This window comes from Salmo trutta, chromosome 25, assembly GCF_901001165.1.
Source record: "Salmo trutta chromosome 25, fSalTru1.1, whole genome shotgun sequence".
Taxonomy (NCBI): Eukaryota; Metazoa; Chordata; class Actinopteri; order Salmoniformes; family Salmonidae; genus Salmo; species Salmo trutta.
The window spans coordinates 38,139,185-38,165,559 of record NC_042981.1 but is presented as its reverse complement, the minus strand read 5'-3'; the positions used below and the strand labels follow the sequence as shown (position 1 = coordinate 38,165,559).

The 26,375-nt window shown below is 43.3% G+C and overlaps 3 protein-coding genes across 7 annotated transcripts in view; 1 reads left to right on the top strand and 2 right to left on the bottom strand.

Annotated features, from left to right (window-relative positions):
• The window catches only part of itgb1bp1 (integrin beta 1 binding protein 1), a 10,517-nt gene extending 8,211 nt beyond the window's left edge, over nucleotides 1-2,306 (bottom strand). For 2 of the 4 annotated variants that reach the window (XM_029713929.1, XM_029713931.1), the window contains exons 1-2: nucleotides 2,136-2,306; nucleotides 1,677-1,772 (exon numbers count right to left, since the gene is read on the bottom strand). The gene's annotated coding sequence lies outside the window, so the exon portion shown is untranslated. Of the gene's footprint in view, nucleotides 1-1,552; nucleotides 1,652-1,676; nucleotides 1,773-2,135 lie in introns of those variants that run through there. The other 2 variants (XM_029713928.1, XM_029713930.1) reach the window with 2 other exon arrangements.
• iah1 (isoamyl acetate hydrolyzing esterase 1 (putative)) lies at nucleotides 1,283-5,119 on the top strand. Its single transcript, XM_029713927.1, has 6 exons — nucleotides 1,283-1,454; nucleotides 1,573-1,625; nucleotides 3,181-3,332; nucleotides 3,482-3,643; nucleotides 3,841-3,962; nucleotides 4,237-5,119. The coding sequence occupies exons 1-6, from the start codon at nucleotides 1,392-1,394 to the stop codon at nucleotides 4,408-4,410; spliced, it is 726 nt and encodes a 241-aa protein (XP_029569787.1). The 5' UTR covers nucleotides 1,283-1,391; the 3' UTR covers nucleotides 4,411-5,119.
• Nucleotides 4,647-26,375, bottom strand: adam17a (ADAM metallopeptidase domain 17a). 2 transcript variants are annotated; one of them, XM_029713926.1, is made up of 20 exons: nucleotides 26,002-26,375; nucleotides 19,211-19,343; nucleotides 18,648-18,781; nucleotides 18,441-18,529; nucleotides 17,989-18,157; nucleotides 15,447-15,577; nucleotides 13,649-13,735; nucleotides 13,039-13,164; nucleotides 12,399-12,543; nucleotides 12,158-12,249; nucleotides 11,373-11,525; nucleotides 11,071-11,270; nucleotides 10,566-10,669; nucleotides 9,885-10,019; nucleotides 9,400-9,530; nucleotides 9,126-9,204; nucleotides 8,929-9,017; nucleotides 8,146-8,202; nucleotides 7,539-7,581; nucleotides 7,197-7,225 (listed from the first exon to the last, which is right to left on the bottom strand). In XM_029713926.1, the coding sequence occupies exons 1-20, from the start codon at nucleotides 26,105-26,107 to the stop codon at nucleotides 7,212-7,214; spliced, it is 2,217 nt and encodes a 738-aa protein (XP_029569786.1). In that variant the 5' UTR covers nucleotides 26,108-26,375; the 3' UTR covers nucleotides 7,197-7,211. The 2 variants fall into 2 exon arrangements, with proteins under 2 accessions (XP_029569785.1, XP_029569786.1); XM_029713925.1 differs by lacking the exons at nucleotides 7,197-7,225; nucleotides 7,539-7,581 and adding an exon at nucleotides 4,647-7,151 and having other exon boundaries at nucleotides 26,002-26,374.

The window sequence follows — 26,375 nt, the reverse complement described above, 5'->3', positions numbered from 1 at the left end:
GCTGACTTTTCGTCCCCACTCGGTCTCTCCAGAGTATTCACCACTTTGCCAACATAGGTCCCAGTGTGGTGATGCTGTCTCCAGGTATGATGCAGAGCGGCCAGTCCAGGGAGCTGTTTTGAGAGGTGGTGCACCCACAAGAGGAACAGAGTCCTCATCGCTGGCTACCGTGTGGAGGGGACCTTGGCCATGACTTAGCATGTATGGCTAAGTCATACAATCATAGTCTTTTAGCCTGGGTGCCAGCATGTTTCTGCTTTAGCCTAACTGGCATCGTCTAGCCAAACAAGGTAATAATGCACTGTAGCGTCGTTAACAGGCTATTGTTCTCACGTTGTTCCTGCAATGGAGCCTGGTTCTTCTGACTGTATCCATAGGTAGCCTAGTGGTTAGAGTGTTGGACTAGTAACCGAAAGGTTGCAAGATTGAATCCCCGAGCTGACAAGGTCAAAATCTGTCGTTCTGCCCCTGAACAAGGCAGCTAACCCACTGTTCCTAGGCCGTCATTGAAAATAAGAATTTGTTCTTAACTGACTTGCCTAGTTAAATAAAGGTAAAATAAATGTAAAATATGTTCCCTAGACTACACAGACCTGGCCATGAGCACAGTGAAACAGACCCAGGCCATCCCATTCACTAGACCCTACTCTGTGCTAGTGGGTCGGCTGAGAAACCTCATTGGGAATGTTGAGGATTTGGAAGCTACAGAAAAGACCTTCAAGAACATCACACTGGTGCATGGTGAAGCTGGAGGTGAGCATGCAGTATGTTGTAGTATGGGTCTTGTTCCTTAAGCACCAAACGGAAGAGAATGGACTGAAACAGGGAGGGACTACCCAGACTTGACTAACGTTTTCTGTTGCAAAACGTTGTCTGTCATGAGATTCTGGAGTGGTGCCTGAGCCAGTGTTTCCCACCAACATAAACGAAGCACCAAATGAAGGAATTTCCCGTGGAAGAATGGTGTGGAAGAATCTATGCCAAGGTGCATTAAAGTTGGTCTGGCTCGCGGTGACCCAACGCGCTATTAAGACGCTTTAGGTTGGTGATTCCTTTATTTTGTCAGTTACCTGTATATCATGGTTCTGTATCTATATTTGGAATGTTGTTTGAAAACTTGCTGTGATCTTGTTTTATGTCATTATGAAAGGTTATTTATTTATTTTACAGTAAAGAAATGTATGTCATTCATCAAAATAGTGAAATAAACAACAAAAAGGCGACAACTTGTCAAATTATTGAACTCTGCCATTATTATTTTCACCTTCCACCTCCACACGGTAGATGGCGCAATTTAGCATGCGAACTTTATCATTCAGTCAGCACTGCTTTCATTTCTAAATCCGAAAGAATAAAGTTAGCTATCGGCTCAACATTTGTACTAGCTAGCAATGTCCAAAATCAAGAACATAATTTGGCCTCAAGTCATTCTATTTGGCGACTCAATCACGCAGGTACATTTTCTCATTCAGAAACGATTTGTTTGCAGGGTTTCGTCCATTTACAAATTGGGTTCGCTTGCTAGCTAGCAACTAGACAGTTCACTACTCACTTTTTGTTGATTTGTTTCAGTTTTCATTCCAACCTAATGGATGGGGTTCCGAAATTGCAAATCAACTAGCCAGGTGAGTCATTTTACATTTGCGCACATGGAACACTTAAATAGTTGCACGCACCGTTCCTACATGCTTTTCAATGGGATGGCAGGTTGCCCATAGTCGTTCCAGGAAGCTCATGACACCTCCCCATTACAGATTGTTCAGAAATGGTTTCTGTAGTTAGAAACATAAGATTAGCATTCCTGCAACACTATTTTGTTGACATCTAATTTGATCTATGAGAAATTCAGCTAATTGATTTCACCCAAATGTTCCCTTTTTAATTGACAGGGTTCTTACAATATTCAGTAACTATGGGTACCCAACCCAAACTTTTTCCTCCCGTTGAGAACAAATAAGGAACCAGTCAAATTGTAAAAAGCCACCCACGGACCCCCACATCAATCCCATCCCAACAACCAGTATACAGTATCAGTTCTCAATGTCTGAACTAGCTACAGATTTATAACGGGAAAATGGGATTCTCCATTACAGGATAGGTACTGTTTGGTGAAGCACAGAGCATTTACCACTAACCTTAACTTGGCAATGTTATCATCGATCTCGATTCTGCCAAACATGTATCTTCTAAAATGTGGTTCGTGGCAGGTGGTTCGTTTTGAATCTGGAAAATACTCAGTTACTCAATTCAATGTTTTGCTCCGTGAAGTAATCCAAAGTTGTGTACGCCGCCATCTTGTCTATTTCAAATCTTCTCTCATTGATCGAGATGGATTACTTCATGGAGCAAAGCATTTATTTATTTTAATAACAGAATATTATCTACATTTTAAAATGAGCCAAAGGTGTTTTTGTCTGGTCACAGACAGCTGATGTGTTGTGTACTGAAGTCCACAAGTGAAGGGAAAAGGTGAGAGGAGGAGAGCATGTAGACAGATGTGAGAAGGAATTATATATATATATATATATATATATATATATATATATATATATATATATATATATATATATATATATATATATATACACACAACGAGCTGTTTGTATGTGTCTGGTATGAAAGTGAATTGTGTTTGCGTGTGATCAGGGGTGTATTCATTGCGCCGATTCTGTTGAACTAAACAGGGATCAACATACCCACATTTGTCTTATAGAAACTCTCGTTTACAATTGTTGAAATAATAATAGATCAGCTAGATGCAGGCAAGAGTGGGGCGGTATTGAATGTGTCACTGTCTGTCACCTTGATTACTCAAAATTCTCTCGACCTGTGCACTTACGTTGTAAATTCATAGGCTTGGTTATACCAACCTCATGATGGGTATAGGGAAAATGTTTGTATCATGTAGTGGCCTAAACCTATCGATGTTACATTGAACTGGGTGAACGGAATATGAATGACAGTCATCCAATATGCTGTAATAGAAATAAAGCCATGTTCATAAAAACAAATAATCATCCTCCCTCATCTTTAAACGGCACCAACCACCACTGATATCAACCCTGTATCAGTGGTTAGGGGCAACTTCCTGCTCTGAGGGTAGGGTATACTGTAGTAATGCATTTTGATGTGTGCTATATTAGGCCAAATTGATCAAACAATGTCACTTTTGTCCACTAGAAAATGTGACGTTGTAAACAGAGGGTTGTCAGGCTACAACTCCAGGTGGGCAAAGATTGTCCTGCCTCGCCTCATCTCCAAGGACAGTGCTTCAAGCAACCACATAGCTGCTGTCACGGTCTTCTTTGGCGCCAACGACTGTGCTTTAGAAGGTAGGGAAAGTGCAACCTGTTACTCTCTAGCCAAGTGCTGGGCGGGCACAAAACCCTGCACACCCTTTGTGTTCCTTAGAACCAGGATTGACGAACACTGCTCTTGCCGATTTATTAGGAGATCTGATATTGTCTCATTCATTCTTTAGATAAGAACCCACAGCAGCACATCCCATTGCAGGAGTACTCCGAGAACCTGAAGGACATTGTCAAACACCTGGGGTCTGTGGGTGTGTCTGCAGACAAGGTCATCTTCATCACCCCTCCACCTCTGCATGAGCCAGCCTGGGAGAAGGAGTGTGTCCTGAAAGGTTAAAGAACACACACCCACCAGATACACTGAAGACAAGTCCTAATTCTTGCTCCTGAGCAATCGCATAACATTGGCCTGATGGCCTCAAACAGATTATTGCATTTTGAGGACTTGAATGCTGTAGTGTTTGTGGTGCTGTAGTTCAAATTGGCTTCTATATGTCTGTTGTCTCCCGTTTTTCCTCTCTCCCTACAGGTAGTGCTCTGAACCGTCTCAACTCTGTGGCTGGCCAGTATGCCCAGGCCTGTGTGCAGGCTGCAGGTCAGTGTGGGGCAGACGTGCTGGACCTCTGGACTCTCATGCAGAAAGATGGACAGGTGAGACAACCAATGGAATACTTGTCATTTTGATGTTGCTTAGCTTTTTGGACAACGCAACATTAAGGTCATTTTCGATCGGGCCCAACATAAAGCGTATATGATGAACCTCGGCGGGAACATTGCCGTTGAAAAGTGCATTGCTGACAAGGCACTATCGGATTGAACCCCAGCCTCACTCTAGTCATGTAACACTAATATAGTGATTTTTGGTAGTAGCTATGTAACTTTATCAACATGTCAGTAATTGAAAACAATTTTCTCTTTCCCGCAGGACTTCACAGGCTACCTCTCAGACGGGCTCCATCTCTCTGAGAAGGGGAACCAGTTTGTGTCACAGCACCTGTGGACGCTGTTGAAGAGCAGGGTGGAGCACTTGCCCTTCATCCTGCCTTACTGGGGCGACGTAGACCCAAAACAGCCAGAGAGCGGTCTACTGTGTGACTGACGGCCCTCAGGCTGAGTGAGAGGGGAAGGGTAGAGATGAAGCCTCAGGTCCACACAGTTATGTCCTCTGGTCGGCTACGGTAATGGGATGACACCGAAAGGGTTTGGAATCAGTCCTCATTCCATAAGAAATATATAAAACCATGACATGTTTTTAAATGTTCTTTTTAAATTTCCTGAGGTCTTGTGTTGAAACATTTTTTTAGAATGTGTGTTTCACTGTAAGCAAGAAGCCAGTTTCAAGTGGGCGTACACATTTTATTAATCCAGGTCATTCAGTACACCCTGAAAATGAAAACGGGACAGTTAGAAGACATACGGAGTCAAGGAGTTTTCCCTCGCATCTCATCAGAGCTAATACTCAAGATATCTGTGGACAATAGGCTAATATAACAAAGCTGCAGAATGCCCTTGGCCCACAAGCAAACATTTCAACATCTACGCAAGTACTCATCACCTAATATACAGGAAATGGTGAAAAGATTCTACAAGCTGATAGGTATTCATTCATCAGAGGGGCTTACGGAGCTTAAATAGCATTTCCCATTAGTAAGCACAATTTCCATCTGGGGTGATAGTGACATTCTCATTGCCTACAGTACATACAGAAATAAGGAGCAGTGGTCAAAATGAAAAACATTTAGGCTCAACTTCAGAAATAAGGCACTAGTGTTGTGGATAAAAAAATAAATCAGAAGTTGGTCTACAAACGATGTCTGAATGCAATGAATGAACAGTCCCTCATCTTCCAATGTGTTGAATGAATGGTGAAATAACTTGACTTTTGCATTATTTGCAACCTTTGGGATGAAGAACAGAGTTCATAGGTCACACCAGTGTAATCAACAAGGCCATACACAACAATATAAAAACGTTTCAGAATTATTTCACTACAAATGAAACAGAACCAATACTTGAATAGAGTGGAGACAACGGTTATAAATCCACGTTAGGTAGGTTTGATGCAGCTCTCTGATTTCACCTTGTATCCTTCCCAGAATAACTACTAGTCTGGACCTCTCAGTCAGTGCCCGTTTCACAAATCTTCTTTTCCTGTTGGGTTTAAATTACCAGAGAACAATATCTTCCTGGGCAACAGTTCAACCAGTCCTCTACGTTTTAAACACTACCCTTTGACATCAATATTACATGCATGGTTTTTAACGAGGTTAATTTTTGGGGGGACTATGTGAAAAACCAGGCATTATCAGAAATAAAGGCAAATCATTTTCTTACTGTCATGACAAAGTGAGGTGACTAAACAGACATTTACAATAGCACATTTAACTTTAATTTTTTTACCTTAGTGTGTCGTCTTAGAATGATTCTAAGCCTAACCAATAGTTCACAGTCATGGCAGTGGTATAATCAACTCATTCAAAAGAACATGTCCAAAAACTAGACCGTCTGGACTGTATCGGAGTGAGTGGTGCCAAAGAAAGCACTTGGCTTTGACTCTTGAAACTAACAAGGCACAAATCATTCGGTATCTAGGCTATTCTAAAACAGCAGTCACTGGCGTCAGAACACTACTATACTCATGACAAGCACCTATTTTGGTTGTACGCAAGTCTTCCAAATTGACCTTATAGAATCTAGATGTAGCAGCCTGCTAGATACTGTGTTGCTGCCAGTGCTGTGTAACAAGTTTTAGTCTCTTCTAAGAGTGGGTGTTTGTGTGTACTATAACAGTGGGTGTCCAATGTTTAGTCATGTATGCATGTACAGGTATCTGCCAAACTTCAAGAAATACCGACAAGGTCTTAACGTTGGGTTGCCAGGTCAGCTTCAATGCGCCTTAGCATATATTCTACAAGTTCCTGGAGATTTTATTGTATGGATACAACACCATTCTTCCACAAGAAATTCCATAATTTGGTGTTTTGTTGATGGTGGTGAAAAACTGCTGTCTCAGGCGCCACTCCAGAATTTCCCTTTTAAGTTTTCAATTGGGTTGAGATCTGGTGACACGCACACACTTTAAACCGCCGTTGCTCCTTTTCAGACCCCTCTTTCAAAGTCACAGAGATTTCTTCTAGCCATGGTAGCCAAAATAATTTGGAACTGGCATTTTTATACATTTAATTGCTTAATTAACACAGGACCAGACCTGTGTGGAAGCACTTGCTTTCAATATACTTTGTATCCCTTATTTACTCAAGCATTTTCTTTATTTTGGCAGTTACCAGCATCTACTATTATAGTGTAATCTATTATGTGCATGGATATACATGAGTGTCTGTATGCGTGTACCTACATAGTGTATCTATTCTGGACTGTGTGTTCGTACATATACAAACACATATTCCCTCAGCACTGGGTCTCTTTACTGTCCACCACGCAGGCCTGCCTCTTGAGGCGGCGCTTGTCGTGGCGGCCCGAGCGTGGCGTGCTCTGCTCCGCCGTCAGGTCCTCGTATGAAGACTTGGTGGCGTTGGAGCCTCCGCGAGGAGGGAAGTCGTCCTTGCCCAGGTCGAGGTGAGAGTCGCAGCTGGGATCCTCCTGGATGGTGGCCATCCGTGGGCCCTCCCCCACCACCACTACGCTCCCCGAGGACGGGCCAGGGCCCGAAGCCGAGCCTGGGGCTGGGGTACTGCTGCTGCCTGAGGCAGACGGGCCCGTTGGGGGTAGAGAAGGAAGGGAGTGGGGTGGGATCCGAGCGGCGGAGAAGAAGGTGGGAGGCGGAGGTGGCTTGACGATGCGGACGGAGGCCGACTCGAGGCTGCTCAGCATCTCTGCGTTCTGGGGGGAGTAGTAGAGTCAGGGTTGTGTTTGACTAACTGGGGTCCGATCCTTTTTAACTCAATTCGTCATGACTTGGGGAAGAAAATATATAAATAAATAAATACACCTTGGAAAATAAAGTTAAACTGTTCATTATTTCCAAGTAAACTGGCGGAGATGAAATGGAACGGACCCAGTCTGTCCGCACCATTACAACTGAACAGTCCACTGGTGCAGCCCAACAACAAACAAAAAAAAACAACTCGGACACTGGCTCCATGCAACAAGGTCTACAAAACGACCTCACAAAGACAACACGGTGCACTCCTCTCCTCACACACGTCGCGCAGCCTTGTGACACACACCGACAGCGTGCACCCTGCCCCCCGCGCCTCACACACTCACCTGAGGGTGGCGCTCTACTAAGTACAGGTACCTCAACCATCTGCTGCAGTTCCACGAGGGGCAAAGGCAAACGGAACAGTGACGGAACAGGTCATTGCAACCCAAATATCCCACAGTTGACTATTATTTATCCTTTATTTCGCCAGGGAAGTCGCGTTGAGATTAAACCTCTCCTTTTCAAGTCAGCCCTGCGAGACCATCAGACGTGCTACTGCATAGAAACCATTCACGCTGCGTACGGGCTAACTACGGTCCGGCTCCAAATCCATTCCTAAACCCTCGCCCCTATGCACTTCTTGTAAATCTGAAAAGATTGGATGGTTAATAACATATGGTTCTCACGCCAACTTGCCCTCTGATAGGCTTGGTGGAATCTTCACATACTTATGCAGTCCTGTTAGATCTAGGGGATCCGGCCTAGGGTCGGGGTCGATTTTGGAATTGGGAAAATAACCGCAGGTGAGCAAATAAGACTGCATGCTCTCTAGTAGTACGAGGTTTCTAAAAGGGATAGCGAGTTATAGCGAGTGCGACTTCAAAGTTCAAACCTAGCACACGTGGTCAGAAAGTGAACATGAGAGGGCATTAGGAAGCTTCAAGGACTTACGCTGGGGAAGTACATGGTCTTGGTGTTCTCCTCATACTCCTTGTCCAGATTTTTATCCTACAGAAACAAAAACAGTAAGCATCCCATTAGTGTATAAACAGTTCATATTCTTGTGTCTATCAACAATGCACGAGGTGGGCTTTGAAAGCTAAATATCTTATACAGATCTCTACTGGACAACAAGATGTATAGACAAGCAAGGATCTGATATATAAATAAATAATCAGACATTTGTGTCGTACTGTTACCCCAATTTCGTGATTTCCAAATTGGTAGTTACAGTCTTGTCCCATCACTGCAACTCCCCTATGGACTCAGGAGAGGTGAAGGTCGAGAGCTTAGCGTCCTCCGAAACACGACCCTGCCAAGCCGCACTGCTTCTCGACACACTGCTCGCTAAACCCGGGAGCCAACCTCACCAACGTGTCGGAGGAAACACCGTCCAGCTGGCGACCGACGTCAACTTGCAGCCGGCTAAACCCTCCCCTAACCTGGACGACACTGGGCCAATAGTGCGCCGCCTAATGGGTCTCCCGGTCACGGTCGGCTGTGATACAGCCTGGGATCGAACCCGGGTCTGTAGTGACGCCTCAAGTAATGCGACGCAGTGCCTAAGACCGCTGCGCCACTCTGGAGGCCCCAGCGATTTATATATTTAACATGATAAGCGTATCTGCTATTTTCGTCCTCACTAAACAATTGATCCGAGGAATCTTTGCCCCCGAAGGAAGGGTTGAGGTAAGTCTGGTATTGGTGTGGGAGTGTTTTGGGTTCAGGTCTCACCACACAGTGCACCAGGATGCTGAGAGGGATCCAGAAGACTAGAGAGAACACCACCACTGAGCCCACTATATTGTCTGCTAGGAACTTCCCTATGAGAGAGAGAGAAAAATACTTCAACTCCGAGCAGCCTTTCAAGTCAATCACAACATCTAGTATAGACCTCGAAGCTACCCCCCCCTCACTGCATCGCCACTCACCAAATGTGTTGATGTCCAGCTTGTCGATGAAATCCCACAACCTCTCGATCACATCCTGGACTTGCTTCATGCATCTACCCTGAAACAAACACAGACAAATCAATATACTGTATCATCATTGTCAGAAAGTTTTAATTAAATGTTTTCTTTGTGTCATAATGTTTTATTATTTAGATTTGAATGTATTATTGAAGTGAAATGTGTTGAAACTATGAATACAGCCTGTGTCCATTAAGTGTGAGTAGAGGTAAAAAGGAAGAGGTCAGTCACTCACGGCCTCATCACAGAAGCCCACAGTACAGGGTTTCCCTTTGCGCAGGTACAGGACGTTCCCGTCGCTTTTGACGAAGGGAGTGCAGGCACCGTTTTTGTCCCGACAGCACACCTTACAGGAGTCGTATGTCTCTGGAAGAGTCGAGAGAGGTCAGGTTGGGGTTAAAGACAGCCTGGACCACATGTGCTTTACTGCTACCTGTCCCTTTCTCAGAATATCAATGATTTACAGTATATTGACAGGAATCGAATTAAAGGCTTTGGGTTTCAAAATGTCAACTTGCGAGGCATCAAATCAAATAAAGAACAAATCATTTCTAATGCAAGATATTGGGTACCATAGAAATATAATCTATTTCTCTGCTGGGTACACCGTAGAGAACGTAGACATCAGTCTCTCTACAGTTGTATTTCGATGGGTACAGCATGGAACTGGTCAGCGGTGTCAGTCTAGATTGTAGCAGTGTGTCTGCTAGAGGGTCGTACCATTACAAGCACAGGGCTGCAGGTTCTGCACGGCCTCACAGAAGGTCATGCACTCCCCGTCTCTGCACCTCCCACTGTCCACACAGATGGTATTGTCCGGGGCGTTGTCTGGGGCTGGGCACTCACTGCTGTCACCTAGGGGATGGATAGTACAACACACAGTGAGTCAGTCAAAAATACCAACAGATGTCTCAACAGCAAGACCTGGGGACCTATCCAGCTAGAGGATTTTGTTCCAATATATCTTACATAGCAGATCATGAGTCACCGGGCAGCAGGTAGCCTAGTGGTTAGAGCGTTGGGCCATTAACCGAAAGGTTGCTAGATCAAATCCCCAAGCAGACAAGGAACAAATCTGTCGTTCTGCCCCTGAACAAGGCAGTTACCCCCACTGTTCCCAGGCCATCATTGTAAATAAGAATTTGTTCTTAACTGACTTGCCTAGTTAAATAAAGGAAAAATAAATAAATTGTTATGTTGAAGAGGAAAATGTCAGAAAAGTTGGAGTTTATTTTATTTAACCTTTATTTAAGCAGGGGAGAGTCCCATCAAAAACAAAGCACCTTTTACAAGGGAGCCATGCATTACAAAGCATCAATGACAAATCAAAAAAAATAAATCCCATCTGTCCGTCTAGCCGTGGCAGTCCTGTGTATGTCCAGTAGGGGGGGGGGGCCTTACCTGTGCAGAGGGACATGCCCTTACAGGTGGCGTTGATGGGCTCCTGGCACGTCTTCCCTGCCTGCTCAAACTTGCATTTCTTACAGCACGGACTATTCCTGTCACTGGATGTACCGGGACACAGAAAAATAGTACACAGCCTCAGTTCACATGTTGTGAATGTTAGTAAGCAGCTTAGCAGTGTATATGAGATACTAGAGAGGCAGGCTACTGGATACTGCTTGAATCAAACAAATGCAATGTGCATTGGCACAGTGAGGATCAACGCCAGTTGACTAAGAAATTGTCAGTTGATTTGACCAGTTTACTGTATAATATGCAAATAACCGTATGTAATATATGTAATCACCTTCTTACATGTACCTGTTCCCCCAAGGGGACAATAATGTCAGCCAGTAAGTAAAGAAAAGCGGGAATTCAGCAAAGCCCTTGTAAATGTCATCCTACCACATTAATTACTGCACTCCGAGGCAGCCATTTTGGGGTGTGTGTGGCGCGTTTCTACCTGCACTGGGACTCGGGCCTGAACTTGCAGTCGGCGGAGCAGCACGGGTCGTTGTTGCGGTGCAGCATGCCCGGGTCGCACTCCTCCCCCTCCTCCACGCGGGAATTCCCACACACCTTGCTGTTCCTCTCCTTGAAACAGATAGGGGCCTTGAAGCGCAGCGTCTTCCCTATGGAGATCTTGCTGCAGTCGGAGAAACGCTGTGGGGAGAAGGAGGGAGAGAAAGGAAGTAGGTAACTGATGATGTGAGCGCGAGTCATTTGGCAGAAGATCACCTCATTTGAAGTACGCAAGAGCTGTACCTTGTTGTTGTAGTGGTCCCCGCTCACAGCGATAGGGTACATGACAAACTTGCCCCCATGGTCATCGCTTGGGGCGCAGTAGGGGATGTTGTCAGGGTCGTGCTCCGCCCCAAAGTTATGACCCAATTCATGGGTCGTCACCAAATCTGCTTCCTGGTGGTGGTGGTGGAGGGGGAGAGAGAATTTTAATGTTTGGAAACTAAATTCAAAAAGGCACTCGCACATCTGAGCAGTCTTGTCGCAGGTGCATGGCAACAGTTGAAACAGGATGAAGGAAAAAAGGAAACCGCACACTGTTCTTGATAGTATCACTGATATTTAATAAGCTTACGTATCGGCCTCACGGCCTTCGTCAGAGCTTTTTGGAAACTATACACTGACTTGCAACAATTTAATAATACAGACATTATTATATGATCTATTATCTTTGGGCTATAAAAGCAAGATTTCTCAGTAGGATATCAGAGGTGCATTGACCTAAATAGGGTCTGGTAAGGTCATTATTCATTAGTCACATTTATAATGCTGCCTGTTCAACCCCATGACCCAACACCAAGTGCCCCACAGACTATTCCATCCATCACGTCATCAGACAACAGCACAAAGCATCATATTGAAAGGCCACAAGGCAGTGCTAAATCATCTGACCTATGACCCAGAAAGAGCTCATGAATTACGCAATACAGGGAGTTTTTCCAGCCCTTGTTCTAGTGTGTTCGACAAGAGGGTTCAGATACCATAGAAATACAGTAGTATGACTAAGTTCAACTCAATGAGGAACCTACCTTGGTTAGAATGGTTTTGCCATAATTCTTGGTGCTGGTTAAACCAGTGTTGAGGTAGCTGGGTTTCTTGACGGAGTGAGATGGATAGTAAGCTGCAGAAAACAAAAAGGAAGAGAAATCAGACTAGAAATATAGGAGCAAGCTCTTATGAATTTATCACTCCATTATCAAAACACTCATCATAATAATCATACTAATTTGATCTAAAATGACAGGATGTCTGTGAGAGGCTGAGCCTTACGTTTGGGGCAGAGGCCCCCCAGAGCCTGGGCTTTAGAGGGGGCCACGTAGGCCAGGCCCAGTGTTCCCTCGTCAAAGTCCTGGTAGGTGAACAGGTGGGCCAGGCACACAGTGCTAGCATTGTCCGCTATATCCGAGCTGAATTGCTGGAGACAAAAAAAGGGATTGGAAAGTTTAAAAAAACAATACTAGTTAGCTAGCAAAATGAGGACATTTTTTGTTGCCAGTCATGTTTAGTCCTCTTTCAACAAAAAAAAATGCTTCTAAAGATTTACAACGTATAGACCTGGGGTATTCAACTCTTACCAATACGAGGTCCGGAGCCTGCTTATAACTAATTGCACCCACCTGGTGTCCCAAGTCTAAATCAGTCCCTGATTAGAGGGGATCAATGAATAAATGCAGTGGAACTGGTTTCAAAGTCCAAAGTTGATTTGAGAGTTGTAGACCATACAGTGACCTAATTATATTTTGTAAAGAATATCCTACAATTGATACGTTTATTCTAGCCTGGTCGCAGATCAGTTTGTGCCTTCTTGCCAGTTAGTTGCTGATCTGGGACCAGGCTAGGGGAATGACCTTCCTACATACTAGCACACTGTAGATTCCGCTCTCCTTTCAGATCAGTAGTAATGTCTCACCTCCAGCAGTTTTTTGACATCCCACACCTCCTTGCCTTGGATGGGGCTTCCCTTCATGTTGTAGTGGGTCCAGCCCGGCCCAGCCTGGCCAAGTGGCGCATTGGTCGGCTCCTTGTTGATGATGATCTACAACCAGCACATTACAACTTCTTAAACCCCATCTAAGGTTGCAGCATGTACTACAGTACCCATAATGCTCTGTACAAGATATCCGATTGAAGGTCAGGAGAAGAAATGGAGCATGGACCGCCGCAGCATATCTTTCCAGTGAGAGAGCGGCGGATTTGTAGTAGACGCACAGTGTCGCCATTCATCCCCCGAGCGAGAGGAACCAATTGGACTTCCCCACCTGCTTTTTTCCACACAAAGCGCTTTCACTGTCTGCTCCAGAAATGCTTTTCCAAATTCAATTAGAGTACTACAGTCATACGACCTCACTTCTCCACCCAGCACCGACACATTACACACTGAGATGATGTTGTCTGTAGTGATGGAGAAATGCCAAACATGGTCTTGCCGCCTACCACACACACACACACACACACACACACACACACACACACACACACACACACGCACGCACGCGCACGCGCGTAACAGTTGTCCTCACCTGTTGGATCTGAACACCGTATCCTGTGAACTCGTCATCCCAGGTTGTGTTCCTGTACATGTCGTCCACTCTGTCAATCAACTCAATCTAGAAGAAACACAACAGACTGTATTACTACTGTAGAATGATACTGTTCACAATGACAATAAGGGCCATTTGCCAGATCATGCCCGTTCTTGGACAGTGGCTCTTTGAGACACAACGCATTTCCAACGGGCCACAAGGCCCTACTTCCAGGCCCTTCACGAAGGCCTAAAAAGGATGGAGTAGGTATTGGCATTATGAGAGCAGATAGCTCCACCCTTTGATAGGCTAGCTACAATTCTGACCACAATACTTCTGCCTATCTGATCTGCTCAGATCTACAGTGCCTTCAGAATGTATTCATACCCCTTGACTTATTCCACATTTTGTTGTGTTACAATCTGAATTCAAAATGGATTAAAAAAAATAAAAAATCTTGCCCAGCTATACACAATACCCCATAGTCAAAGTGAAAACATGTTTTTAGACATTTTTGCAAGTCCATGCAACTTATGTGACTTGTTTGGCTTGCCATAACAAAGGGGTGGAATACTTATTGACTCAAGACATTTCAGCTTTCATTTGAAATAAAAATAATAAAACCATAATTCCCCTTTGACATTGTGGAGTATTGTGTGTAGGTGAGTGACACAAAATCTCAGTTTAATCCATTTAAAATTCAGGCTGTAACAACAATGTGTAAAAGGTTAAGGGGTCTGAATAGGGTTGTGGCGGTCATAACATTTTGTCAGGCAGTGATTGTCAAGCAAATAACTGCCGGTCTCATGGTAATTTACCTGTTAATTAACAAAGACAAGCCACTGATGCAGACCTTTGGAACGTCGACATTTTAAAAAGTCTAATAAATCCATGCAATATAGCCTTCACCATCACAATAAATCCATTATTTATTTTAGACAGGCTGAAAGAAACATGATATGAAGAAAATGTGTATTTCAGAAGAACAGAATAGCATACTCTGAGTTGTCCTTATGTTAGGCCCTGATCTGGCTATGCCATATGGCTGTGGGCTACACTAGTTTGATTTTAGCAGACAAAATTTGCTTAGAATTCCATGCCATTATTTAATATTATTTTATAGTATGAAGAATACAATTGAACAAAGCTGAATAAAATAGAAAGGATATTTTCTCCAAATGATTTGAGGGAGTGCGCACATGCGGCTATCTGTGTTGATCGGTAAACAAAGAAACAGGTCTTCCTATATGCTTAATTTAGAGTTATTTACGCAACTTTAGTTGTGATAAACGTTGGGCTATATGTTTTGATTTTTAATACATGCTGCATGATGTGACTAATGATGATTTGAAAAAAGTTGCATGAAATGCATCATCTCTGCTTTGTTATTGTCGCAGGCGGCACACACTTCAGCAGTCTCTCATTCATAATTTCTCAAGCACTTGATAATGCCTCGGATTTCTGCGGCAAGTGAATGGAGGACGCTTTTCCCGTGGTTCATTTTTCATGCCAGCCAGGTAGGCTATACTCATGTTGTAAAGAAAAGCAATGGAAAGTTGAGAAATAAATATATTAGGCCTCGCCTATAGGTCACTGTAACAGCCCTAGGCGTGAATACTTTCTGAATGCACTGTACCTAACAATATAGGTCCAATAGGGTTGCAAAATTCTGGTTATTTTCCCAGAAATCCCAGTTTATTCCCTCGTAATTCCAGGAATCTTCCAACCAGGAAACTTAGGGAAAGTTACTGGAATTTTTCAACCCTAAGTGCCAATAGGTTAAGGGTCCTCTCACCAGGTAGTTGAGTGTGATGCTCTCCTCTCCACGGCCCATGTGTTTGAAGAAGCGGTAGTCGGCCACCAGGGCTAGAGGACAGGTGTTCTTCTTGTGGTTGTGGGCCGCTCTCTTCGCTCTGTGGAGGGAATCTATGGAGAGACGAGACGGAGAGAAAGAAATAAAGAGAGCAAGAAAAAAAGAAAACTACTGTAGGATGTCACAGATGGGAGAATGAATGAGGCCACTACTTCAGTTTCCAACTATTAGATGCCCTCGTTCTCACATTTGATTACGTATAAACTAATTAGAAGCATTATACCATTTTCCTATGACTAAAGTGAAAATGAAGGATATAGGTCTAGCTGACAAAGCCTTTAATATAGAATACTTTCCAGCGCCACTAGATTTCCAACTGTGTGAAGTAAAATTAATCAACATCACTTATTCTATGTTGGAGACTGGCTGTGGCTTGTATGATTCATCATGACATTAATCTAGGGCTGGGCGATATGGCCAAAATATGATATCATGGTATTTTTCTAAATTTTGACGGTATTTATTACAATGGGTGTTTCTCTATTCTGATTGTTTTATACTGTTCAATTCAACTTCAAGCTAAAATAATTTCCTGAATTTCCATCAATTTCTGCATTTCCTGCACTCATTTGAGATGATGTCCACACTGCCACGATATGGAGAAAAATACTAGGCCTCATCTTTAACCAAATGTTGCAATTGCGATTTAGATCAAAACAATTGGGTGAACTTTTGGAATCATGGAAATAGAATGTTTATTATAATTATATAGTTAGAAAATAAATAATAGTGGGCACTTTGAATACAGTGTTGTTTGACATGACAACGAATGAAAATGCCATGGACGAGTTATTGTGACAGGGTAGGAACCAAAGTGATGTTCAGTGTTTCCTAGGGGACCTTATAATCTTTGTCTACATTAAATCTTTATTCATATAGCCAACATATTCATGCTTCGCCTATTTCTCTTTGATTTAGAAGATACTGTTGCACAAACAACATGCTGATTTAAGCCTCCACCAGTACTGGTATCAGGCTGTATTAGCTAGCTACGTTTGCTCTGACTCAGTACTTTTAATTGGCTAGTTAGCGATTAGCATTAGTGGCTAACACGAATTAGTTTAACTTGCTAAGAAAATACAAACTAGCTGTTTGCAGATGTAAGAAACACAAACTAATATTGTAGTTATAGAACGCTTGTGGATTTATATTAAGCTCAAAGTGGAAACAACATCGTTGTCATCAACATAGTTGCATGTGCTGCATTGACCATGCAGACTGAACGACAGGAGGTGGGACCAGGTCTGTGTGGAAAGCGGCATGACTCAAGTAGCGGAGTAAACTATACAAATGGACGTTACACACGGCGTATCACATTTAACAAACCAAACCTTCAAATACCGCTATAGAAGGTAAAGTAAAAACCCGGTCCGTGCATAAATACCGGTATATAGTAAAATACGGTATACCGCCCAGCCCTACATTAATCCCTAATCAAAATAGCAAAGCACTTCTTTTGGAATATAATTTTAATAAACCTCCATTTCAATTTACCTTTAGTTCACTGATTATTCTGTAAAATAATAGATTTGGCCCAGCTTAGAAGCCACATAGTATGCATCAATTCAGACGAACAATGTTATTTCTCTTATGACTACATTCATTTTGTACCACAGTCAGCCCCCCCACACACACACCAAGTCATGTGCTCTCCTCTCTACAATATTAATAATTTGGTGGTTGTGTGTATTTTTTGCATATCCCAACTTCCCTTGAGACACACTCGGAGAGTGGGGGTCACGGCCAGGGTCAACTATCAGCTTGCGGATTCGAACAAGCAATCTTTCAGCTACTGGCCCAACGCTCTAACCACTAGGCTACCTGCCGCCCATAAGATTCTACTGTGGCGAACCCCAGCGTGTGGGTGTACTCACTCTGTCTTTTTCTCCCTTTAGCCACAGCACCGGGAGACCAGCGACTCACACTGTAATCCAGCCCACCCACATTGCGTACAAGAGCTCTCATTAATTTGAATGCCTCTTCTGTGGAGATCATTCACCTCCATTCATTTTCCACACAGTGTTTTGAATAGAGGACATTGTCTTGAGGTCCTTAAGATTTCCCCCGGGTCATTGTCATTCTAATGAGCTTCCCATTTTACAGGCAGCACAAAGGAACCAGAACTTTAAATAATACCCTGTTGCCAGTCCATGTATGGAACACATGAAAGGCTTTTATTCATTGTGATGCTGTGTTGGGACAAGGTAAAATGGCTGCCCACCTACCTACCACCTCCTTGTTCTACTCTCCTCCTCCAGGATTCATCCTCCTCCCTACCTCCTCACACTATAATGTTGTATAAGTTAGCCTCATATGTTTCTGACTGCTTGTGTAAGTGTACACACTTAAACAAGCACCCCGTCTACACGCATGGAACATAAACAAATGGGGCGTATACTGTCAAACACACACATATGCGTGCACACACACACACTCTCTCTCTCTCTCTCTCTCTCTCTCTCACCCTCCTGTGCCTCTCCACCTCTAGCGGCCTCTGGCAGTAAGTCCTGGGCCCCAGCGTGGACATATCCACACACCTTGGACGAGGCCAGGCGGCTGAGGTTCCTGATGTCCTCTGACCGGTACACCAATAGACGACCATCGGGGGACGCCTCGGTGAACCTCCACAGGGGCTGAGGACAGGGAGGAGGTGGGAGGGGAATGGGGTAAACAGAGGGAAGAGAGGATAGGGATGGAGAGGAGGAAGAGGAATGAGAGGGAGGAGAGAGGAAGAAGTGGGTGGAAGAAGTAGGATTGGTTAGATAAAGTCTTCTACCATCACTAGGGCAAAAGCTGGTTTAAATAGCTGATCGTTTTTACTCTCACACACAGTTTTGGCATCACTTCACCAACTGTTTTGAGACACTTTTTCTGGCCTACTTTAAAGCAGTGCTCCTATTTTGGGAGGGCATTTACCTCTACATTGTACTCCGTCTCATCTGTCAAGATGTGGGCCGAGAACTCGTCCCCGTCTATGTGTGCCTGCACACGGGAGTGCTCCTCTCCTACACACACACACACACACACACACACACACAAAAGACAGAGCTTTTAAGGGATTCTGCTCACACACACCCATATGGGTATCCCATATAAAACCAACCAAATACCCTAATGACTCACCTACAAGATGTCCGGTAAAGTAGTTCTGAAGCTGAACATCATAGCTGTCCTCCTTCCCTTGCTTATCTACAAACACAGCTTTGAAGTCCTCAGTGAACAAGTCTGTGTTAGTTGTCAAGTAAAGCTTGAAATGTCTGCGGAAGAGAAATGTCAGAGTGTGATAAGAAACACGGGGAATGCATATCTTTTGGTTTATTGAAGATACAAACACATTTTTACGTTGTCAATGGTCGGTCTGTTTCAATTGCACAAAAGCACTGAAAATCGAACGAAGATACATGCACTTAGTCATTAGGCCTAGGCAATGGGAAAAGCCATTCCAGTAAAAACTAAAAACACATATGATCCAGCAGGGAGGACTCTCACCCCAAATGTCATACAATATTTCCTAACATCCCAACTTGTTTACTTGCTCCAAAATGTTACGCGAGTAGGTGAGAGCGCCCCATTGAGTAGCATGGAATCTTTGCTGTTTTGTCCCTTACATTTTAGTCATTTAGCAGGAGCTCTTATCCAGAGCTTTCAATGTGGAAGTCCCATATGGGAGACCTTGTTCCACCTACCTCTTGAGGGCGCTGAAGCTGATCAGGCGCTCCAGGTGGGACTGGGTGTGGACGTCCCTCTTCCTGACCGAGTGATGCTGGAGGCCAGACACGGGCAGCACCTCAAAGTCAGCCAGCAACGAACTCAGAGCCTCTGAGAGAAATGACAGGGTCACAGGGGAGTGAGAGGGACAAACAGGCATAACTAGACTCCCGTGTGTAACACCAATATATAGAAACTGGCAACACAACATCAATGGAATGGCATCAAACACACGGAAACCTTATGTTTGATGTATTTGATACCATGCCATCCATTCTGCTCCAGCTACTACCACGAGCCGTTCTCCCCAATTAAGGTGCCGCCAACCTCCTGTGTCACCAACCCTGGTCCTGGAGAGCTTTAAAATGTGCAGGCTTTGTTTCTAACCCAGCACTAACACACCTGATTCACGTATCCATCATAGTCTTCCTAATTAGACTATGAAAAGAACTAGACAGTAACTTTTTTTTTAACAACTTTTTTTATGCAAGTCAAGTACATCGGATAAAATAAATGTAATGACAGGCCTGATGGAAACAGAACATTTGTCGGTAAACTTTCCAAATGTCGACAAAACTAAACACACTAGACAAGGTGGAATCTTTTTGTGTCTGTAAAATTAAATTATGCGAGAAATGGCGGAGGAAACTATTTTATGCGCAAATATTGATATAATGACCTTCATATCGAAGTAAACTTGGATACACGCAATGACACGCGTGGTCCTCCCACTACGACTCATAGGGAAACCATGCAGTTTATTAGGCTACGGATGAAATAAATGATGAACTTCACAGGGCGGTGAAAGTGCAAGGTGATGAGCTTCACGCTGCCAACAAAATATTGAGGGTCTTAAAAATAATATCGCTCTTTTGTCCATAATAATCTCATCATGTAGGCTATACCCGCACTGTATATGTGAGCTGTCGGCTAGAGAGCACATGCCAATACCGGATTGGCCACATTCGCCTCTAGAACACATTTTTTTGTGACAAAACCATCAGTAGAGTTGAAAATGCGATGGAAACCCATTTAACTTGTATTTTTTATTCAGCTAGCGGGAATTTATGGGCAAAAGTTATTTTTATGTGCACTATGTCATCAAGCACAGTCTTTTATCCATAACAACTAGCGGGATACACGCTGCACCGGCAGGATAGAACGGCACACTCCGGTAAGACGAGGGGGGGCGGTCTGTACATATTTGTAAACAACAGCTGATGCACGAAATCTAAGGAAGTCTCTAGATTTTGCTCGCCTGAAGTAGAGTATATTGTGATAAATTGCAGGCCACACTACTTGCCTAGAGAGTTTTTAGCTATACTTTCACCGCTGTTTATTTACCACCACAGACAGAGATGCTGGCACTAAGACTGCACTCAGTCAGCTGTATAAGGAAATAAGCAAACAGGAAACCACTCACCCAGAGGCGGCGCTCCTAGTGGCCGGAGACTTTAATGCAGGGAAACTTAAATCAGTTCTACCAAATTTCTATCAACATGTTAAATGTGCAATCAGCATGTGCTGACCAACTGGCAGGTGTCTTCACTAACATTTTCAACATGTCCATGATTGAGTCTGTAATACCAACATGTTTCAAGCAGACCACCATAGTCCCTGTGTCCAAGAACACAAAGGCAACCTGCCCAGATGACTACAGACCCGTAGCACTCACGTCCGTAGCCATGAAGTGCTTTGAAAGGTTGGTAATGGCTCACATCAACACCATTATCCCAGAAACCCTAGACCCACTCCAATTTGCATACAGCCCAAACAGATCCACAGATGATGAAATCTCTACTGCACTCCGCACTGCCCTTTCTCACCTGGAAAAAAGGAACACTTATGTGAGAATGCTATTAATTGACTACAGCTCAGCGTTCAACACCACAGTACCCTCAAAGCTCATCAATAAGCTAAGGATTCTGGGACCAAACCCCTCCCTCTGCAACTGGATCCTGGACTTCCTGACGGGCCACCCGCAGGTGGCAAGGGTAGGTAGCAACACATCTGCCACGCTGATCCTCAACACTGGAGCTCCCCTGGGGTGCGTGCTCAGTCCCCTCCTGTACTCCCTGTTCACCCACGACTGCATGGCCAGGCACGACTCCAACACCATCAGTAAGTTTGCAGACGACACAACAGTGGTAGGCCTGATCACAGACAACGAGGAGACAGCCTATAGGGAGGAGGTCAGAGACCTGGCGGTGGCAGAATAACAACCTATCCCTCAACGTAACCAAGACTAAGGAGATGATTGTGGACTACAGGAAAAGGAGGACCGAGCACACCCCCATTCTCATCCACGGGGCTGTAGTGGAGCAGGTTGAGAGCTTCAACTTCCTTGGTGTCCACATCAATAACAAACTAGAATGGTCCAAACTAGAGGTCGACCGATTAATCGGAATGGCCGATTAATTAGGGCCGATTTCAAGTTTTCATAACAACCGCTAATCGGTATTTTTATTTAACTAGGCAAGTCAGTTAAAGAACACATTCTTATTTTCAATGATGGCCTAGGAATGGTCGGTTAACTGCCTTGTTCAGAGGCAGAACGACAGATTTTTACCTTGTCAGCTTGAGGATGCAATCTTACGTTAACTAGCCCAACGCTCTAACCACCTGCTTTACGTTGCCAAGGTAAGTTGCTAGCTATCATTAAACTTATCCTATAAAAAAAACAATCAATCAATCATAAACACTAGTTAACTACACATGGTTGATGATATTACTAGTTTATCTAGCCTGTCCTGCTTTGCATATAATCAATGTGGTGCTCATTCAAGAAAAAGGACTGTCTTTGCTCCGACGTGTACCTAACCATAAACATCAATGCCTTTCTTAAAATCAATACACAGAAGTATATATTTTTAAACCTGCATATTTAGCTAAAAGAAATCCAGGTTAGCAGGCAATATTAACCAGGTGAAATTGTGTCAGTTCTCTTGCGCTCGTTGCACACAGAATCAGGGTAAACAGAATCTGGCTCGTTGCAACTAATTTGCCAGAATTTTACGGAACTATGAAATAACATTGTAGGTTGTGCGATGTAACAGGAATATTTAGACTTATGGATGTCACCCGTTAGATAAAATACGGAACGGTTCCGTATGTCACTGAAAGAATAATGTTTTCGAGATGATAGTTTACGGATTTGACCATATTAATGACCTAAGGTTTATTATATTATAGTTAAGTCTATGATTTGATATTAGATAGAGCAGTCTGCTTGAGCGGTGGTAGGCAGCAGCAGGCTCGTAATAGTCAAAGGTATATGGTTTAGAGAGAAATAGTCGACGCGTCATAATTCCTGTAATTACTTGCGGCTGAACTTGAAAGGGGTTCCTTCGTTATTTTACCGTTCATGTCTTCCATAGAGAATGTCTTGATCTACTTCAAATAAGGTCTGTGTTTTGTGCTTAAACCGCCTCGGCGTTTTGATACCCGTGTAAATCTCACTAGGTAATGTTTGTCAACATATTTTCATAAATCCACTCGACAAAAAAAATCTTCGCTTATATTGATCAGAGTTATATCCTATGGATTTCTACTGTTATAAAATTGGCATGGTGGTGTAAGCCTAAACCAAACACAGACCTTATTTTAAGTTAATCTAAAAATATCCTATGGAATAAAAGAAGCAACCGCTTTTCAGATTTTGCTAGAAGGTGTCATGGGAATTATGACTCGCACTTTGGTAGTCAATTCTTACCCTGCCTATTATTAAAAGGGGATTTCCTGCATATAGAAATTACAGTTTTTGTTTTCAGCATTCATCACAGGTAACTTAAACTCTATTTTTATTATTGAAACAGTTGAGAGTATTTGTCTCCTAAGCAGACTCTTCAGTATCGTTGTCACTTCAGAGCTGTGTGTGTGTGTGTGTGTGTGTGTGTGTGTGTGTGTGTGTGTGTGTATGCATGCATATATATATACATACACACACACACACACACACACACACATTTAAAAAAGCATAATAATAATCGGCCGATTAATCGTATTGGCTTTTTTGGGCCTCCAATAATCGGTATCGGCGTTGAAAAATCATAATCAGTCGACCTATAGTCCAAACACAACAAGACAGTCGTGAAGAGGGCACGACAAAGCCTATTCCCCCTCAGGAAACTAAAAAGATTTGGCATGGGTCCTGAGATCCTCAAAAGGTTCTACAGCTGCAACATCGAGAGCATCCAGACTGGTTGCATCACCGCCTGGTACGGCAATTGCTCGTCCTCTGACCGCAAGGCACTTCAGAGGGTAGTGCGTACGGCCCAGTACATCACTGGGGCTAAGCTGCCTGCCATCCAGGACCTCTACACCAGGCGGTGTCAGAGGAAGGCCCTAAAAATTGTCAAAGACCCCAGCCACCCCAGTTATAGACTGTTCTCTCTACTACTGTAATGGAAATGATATGATTAAAGGTTTGACTAAATGATTTCACCCTGAAAATGTACAACTGAGTGATTAGAAGGTTAATGTACTAATGTGTGTGCATGGGACAAGCTGAGACTTTAATATGTAGCAATCTAAGTGAGACGTTCAAGGAGAAGGGGAACTGTTAACAGACAGCAGACAACTTGTGACCACGGAGGAACTGATAACAGGAAGAAAGGTCTCCCTGTCCCGGGGAGGGGAGAAACATTGAGGCTACAGTAGATTAGGTCCCAGGTGCAAGATATGATAAATAATGTATGTGTTGTAGAAAAGTTTGTAAACTGCATCGTCAGTGTTAGAGAAGAGGGGCATTTGTATGACGAAATGTGTAATATAAAAAGGCTGTGTGCATTGTATGGATTTTAGAGCTCTCGTAAATAAACGTTCTGATCATTGTAGGCTGGGTCTCAGTCTGTTTCTTTCAACCGGAACCTTACACCTTCTGGTATACAAACTGAGTAGTTCAATTGAAGTTCGGTTTAAGAACATTGATAACTTAATTCCCGTAACAACTACCGCATGGCAAGAGGTACCAGAGTGCCAAGTCTAGGACAAAAAGGCTTTCAACAGTTTTTACCCCCAAGCCACAAGACTCCTGAACAGGTAATCAAATGGCTGCATTGTGTGCCCCCCCAACCCCTCTTTTTACGCTGCTGCTACTCTCTGTTTATCATATATGCATAGTCACTTTAACTATACGTTCATGTACATACTACCTCAATTGGGCCGACCAACCAGTGCTCCCATACATTGGCTATCCGGGCTATCTGACCACCACCCGCCAACCCCTCTTTTACGCTACTGCTACTCTCTGTTCGTCATATATGCATAGTCACTTTAACCACATCTACATGTACATACTACCTCAATCAGCCTGACTAACCGGTGTCTGTATGTAGCCTCGCTGCTTTTATAGCCTCGCTACTGTATATAGTCTGTCTTTTTACTGTTGTTTTATTTCTTTACTTACCCATTGTTCACCTAATACCTTTTTTGTACTATTGGTTAGAGCCTTTAAGTAAGCATTTCACTGTAAGGTCTACACCTGTTGTATTCGGCGCAAGTGACAAATAAACTTTGATTTGATGGAAATATCTTGGGTGGAAAAGTGCGCATATTGTTTTATGCGGATTTTAGAATATTCGCATGAAAATCTGTCGCAAATTGGATGGAAACCTAGCTTATCAGGGAGAATCTAAAATGCCCCAGGAAACATTTTCTCTCGGCCTTATGGCAAAACGTGCAGAATTGCAGGAAACTAGCTATGAAACTGTGAAATGTTGTCTCTGCGCCATGGTAAAATGTGTTGAATTGCAGAAAATGTGCTTTAAAACAGAAACATTTTGTCTGCGGCCAAGAGGAGGTCCTCTTTTTTGGGCCACTGGCCTACACACAAAACCCCAAAATACCAAAGTGGAATTGAAATTGTTACAAATTAATTAAATGAAACCCTTAAAATGTCTTGAGTCAATAAGTATTAAACACCTTTGCTATGGAGAGCCTAAATAAGTTCAGGAGTAATGGCTGTGATAGAAAACTGAGGATGGATCAACAACATTGTTGTTACTCCACAATACTAACCTAATTGACAGAAGAAGGTAGACTGTACAGAAAAATAATACTCCAAAACATGCATCCTGTTTGCAACAGGGCACTAAAGTAACACTGCTAAAAACGTGGCAATGCAATTAACTGTTTGTCCTGAATACAAAGTGTTATATTGGGGGCACATCCAATACAAGACATTACTGAATACCACTCTCTGAATTTAAGCATAGTGGGTATGCTTGTAATCGTTAAGGACTGGGGAGTTTTTCAGGATAAAATAAATAAAACGTAACGGAGCTAGGAACAGGCAAAATCCTAGAGGAAAACCTGGTTCCGTCTGCTTTCTACCAGACACTGGGTGATGAATTCACCTTTCAAAAGGCCAGTAACCTAAAACACAAGGCCAAATCTAGTTGCTTAGAAAGAAGACTATGAATGTTCAGAGTGGTTACAGAAGGCTGCCTCGCTTCTAGTCCTTAGCGAAATGCTTGTGATTTTTTCATTCTTCTCCTATACTCGAAATAACATCTGCTAACCATGTGTATGTGACCAAATTCGATTGGATTTATGGATTTCTTACTGCAGCCAAGAGTCGCGCGAAGCTGTTCGTGACGTCAGTTTGTCGTGTATTGGAAAAGTGATTCTTGTTCATATTCTTTATGGTGCAACAAACTAACATACAACAAAAACAGAACTAAAGGCCCAATTTGCATGCATTTGACCGACAGCTTACCAGCAGCAACATGTCTGCTAGCTAAATTAGGCGCTAGCGAACGGTACTCACCTAACTCCGGGTCATTTTCCCGTGTTTCTTCCTCAATGGCACTTGGTTTAATCGCACAATTGACCCAACAAGGAGCCCAAAAGGCTACAAGGACCAAATACTTCATCGTAAGGTTAAAATAGCTTACTCCACCACTGGTGTCATTATCGCAAGTTGTTGATGAATAATGTCAACACCGAACAGGTTGATCAAAATGATTCCTTGAAGGCTACTTTATTCGCAAGACTTATAGAGCGCAAAGGTTAAAATGTCTAAAAATGCATTGTAGATTAGATTGAATTTAAACTTCAGTTAGCTACGCAAGTCGCTTTGATTTCCAAATGCTACTTCCGATACCGGAAATTCATTGTTTGGAAAAAGGAACATCCGCTCAA

Bases quoted from the DNA above. Each gene is read 5' to 3' on its own strand.
- adam17a (XM_029713925.1), bottom strand. From the start codon at position 26,107: ATGAAGTATTTGGTCCTTGTAGCCTTTTGGGCTCCTTGTTGGGTCAAT. The intron at 15,578-17,988 runs GTGAGAGAGAGA...GTCTCTCCATAG, and splicing joins AGGTGGAGAGGCACAGGAGG to ATTCCCTCCACAGAGCGAAG. The intron at 12,544-13,038 runs GTGAGACATTAC...TTTTGTCTCCAG, and splicing joins ATGTCAAAAAACTGCTGGAG to CAATTCAGCTCGGATATAGC.
- iah1 (XM_029713927.1), top strand. From the start codon at position 1,392: ATGTCCAAAATCAAGAACATAATTTGGCCTCAAGTCATTCTATTTGGC. The intron at 1,626-3,180 runs GTGAGTCATTTT...TTTGTCCACTAG, and splicing joins ATTGCAAATCAACTAGCCAG to AAAATGTGACGTTGTAAACA. The intron at 3,644-3,840 runs GTTAAAGAACAC...CTCTCCCTACAG, and splicing joins GAAGGAGTGTGTCCTGAAAG to GTAGTGCTCTGAACCGTCTC.